This window comes from Nematolebias whitei, chromosome 10, assembly GCF_014905685.2.
Source record: "Nematolebias whitei isolate Nwh7 chromosome 10, NemWhi1, whole genome shotgun sequence".
Classification (NCBI taxonomy): domain Eukaryota; kingdom Metazoa; phylum Chordata; class Actinopteri; order Cyprinodontiformes; family Rivulidae; genus Nematolebias; species Nematolebias whitei.
Window position 1 is genome coordinate 5226113 of NC_056507.1, and position 2712 is coordinate 5228824.

General features: G+C 38.3%; 1 protein-coding gene across 1 annotated transcript in view; it reads right to left on the reverse strand.

Moving 5' to 3' along the window:
* Positions 1 to 2712, reverse strand: part of ppip5k1b (diphosphoinositol pentakisphosphate kinase 1b) — a 77139-nt gene that overhangs the window by 2138 nt on the left and 72289 nt on the right. The window contains exon 29 of the mRNA XM_037683263.1: positions 1222 to 1335. Within this exon, the coding sequence (XP_037539191.1) occupies positions 1222 to 1335 (114 nt within the window). The remainder of the gene's footprint in view (positions 1 to 1221; positions 1336 to 2712) is intronic.

Genomic DNA, 2712 nt, shown 5'->3' on the forward strand with positions numbered 1-2712 from the left:
ATCCATCCATCCATCCATCCATCCATCCATCCATCCATCCATCCATCCATCCATCCATCCATGCATGCATGCATGCATGCATGCATGCATGCATGCATGCATATGTGTGAAGTGTGAAGGTGTTTTCATGCAGGTTGCATCAGTGGTCTGAACACTGGGTGGTTTAAAAGGCCAACAACTACGCCTGAAACAGAAGCAGGTCCCACTGTGACAAGAAATCAGCCGGAAAGTCGAGAAGATAAAGAATCAACAAAAATATTAATCATAATAATTTTAAAATATATAAAGTGAGCACAATGTTTACAAGGGGGAAATAGAGCAAACAAGATAAGATATAACTTTATTGATCCCGCAGGAAATTAAAGTAGGATTTAACAAAACAACTGGTCCGAAGGGAAAACCTGTGGATAATTTAATTATAAAAACACTAAGCCGGCAAAAGAAAGATTCAAGAAAAGTAAAGAAATGAAACCTTAACTGCGATTTTATAACCGACCTCGCTCCCACAGGACAATTTGCAACACATTTACTTTGTTGGTTTGAATTTTAGGGTTTTTCCTAACAAAGGGGCGCTCTGATTGTAAAATTTTAGGATGATCATAAAGTTGTGCCTTCCCATTACTCGTTATTCACATCATATTCAGTTTGTTCAACAAAACATGCACTGAATGGGAGGCTTAAATGGTTTGTTGTTCTATTCAATTGAAAAAACTACAAATCCCTTTTATTTCCAAAACTGATCAAAAATAATTTTCTCACACGTCAGAAAACTGAAAGTTTCGACTTATGTGTATTTTCCTGAACTAATTTCTTAATGAAATGCTTTAATCACTTTCAGACCACATGTTTTTTCCAGTGTGAAGGAACAAATTTTAATGGGAATGCAACATCTTCCTCATTTTTTAGTTCCGCCTTTTCGTTATACAGTTATTTATTTTTCCACAGCAGAGCTAAACCCCCGCATGTCTGAGGTTAGAGTCTCTAATCAGTGTTAACAGGTAAACAGACTAAATATAAATATCTGTGCAGTTCTCCACACGTCAATGTATAAATTCTTAAAAAAACTAGAACAGTATGTGAAAGCCACATTTTATCTGTGTCTTTGACATTTCAGGCTTCAATTTCTCTCAGAAAGCATCAAATTTAGATGCTTGTCAGAAGATATTGAGGCAGGCTGACCTATCATTGAGTATAATTAGAACCATAAAATTAAAGACTTACGCCACAGAGGCTGGCTTGGTGGTTGGAGAGACGCCTCAGACTCGGAGGAGGACAGAGGCGGCCGCGGACTGTCCAGAGACGTTTGGCTTCGGGAGTTGAACAAACCGGAGAGGGCTGCAAGAGTAAGAACACACACGAGGATTTGTTCGAACCGGTCTCTAATAAACAGGCGGTACAACAATCGCTGAGGGATTTGAATAGCTAATGTTTGTGTTTTTCAAGATTAGTGCTTTTTCTGGACTGAACATGTGCATGTCTGTTAGCCAAATATCTCAGGAACCTGTGAACGTAGTTAAGTGAAGCTCTTTGAAAGTAATCACTGGATGAACCTTTACAACTGATTAACTTGTGGAGTCGACCCCATTCATGGTGGCTGCCACAGCTGGCCGATCCTAGTAAACACACTGGGCTTTAATATGGTGATGTTTGTCCCCAACACATACTCTGAGAGCTAACAGATCACATGAGATCTTCGTTTAAAAACTGGCATACGAAGCAAATAGCCATATGCATTCATTGAAGGAATGCTTCTTTCATTTATTGTACTTTTAACTCAAAGACTGTTAACAACTTTAGATGTTTTTCTGCACATTTCAAACAACAGTTTACCCGTTAGTGCAGTTTGTTACGAACACGATCAGATAAAAGACAGGCAAAGACACTGTATGACCTTTGACCTTGATTTGTGACCTTGATCTTGAAGCTTGGGTGATGAAAATTGTACCAGACACTCCGTCTAGTAATAATGCATATGTTTATCCAGTTTCATTCAATTAGATGGAGCAAATCAAAAGTTATGGGTGGGACAAGCAAATGCCTCATTTTACCTTTGACCTTGATTTGTGACCTTGGAGCCAGGGAATGAAAAGTGCATGAGGAAATCTGTCTAGTGATGATGCATATGTGAATGAATTTCAATTTAATTATCTTGAGGGGATCAAAAGTTATGGACAAGACAAGCAAATACTCTGTTTAAACATTGACCTTGGTTTGTGACCTTGACCGTGGCGCTATGACGATGCATATGTGTATGAGGTTCATTACATTATCTTCAGCAGATCAAAAGTTATGGAAGGACAAGCAAAAACCTTGTTTAAACCTTGACCTTGGAGCTGGGGTTATGATGATGCATATGTGTATGAGGTTTGCTAAATTATCTTCAGCAGATCAAAAGTTATGGGTGGGACAAGCAAAGACCTTGTTTCACCTTTGACCTTGATTTGTTACCGTGGAGCCAGGGAATGAAAAGTGCATGAGGCAATCTGTCTAGTGATGATGTATGTGTATGAATTTCCATTGGATTATATAGAAGAGAACAGAAGTTATGGACAAGACAAGCAAATACAATGCTTAAACATTGACCTTGATTTGTAACCTTGACCTTATGATGATGCATACGTATATGAGGTTCATTACATTATCTTCAGCAGATCAAAAGTTATGAGTGGGACAAGCAAATATCTTGTTTTACCTTTGACCTTAATTTGTGAC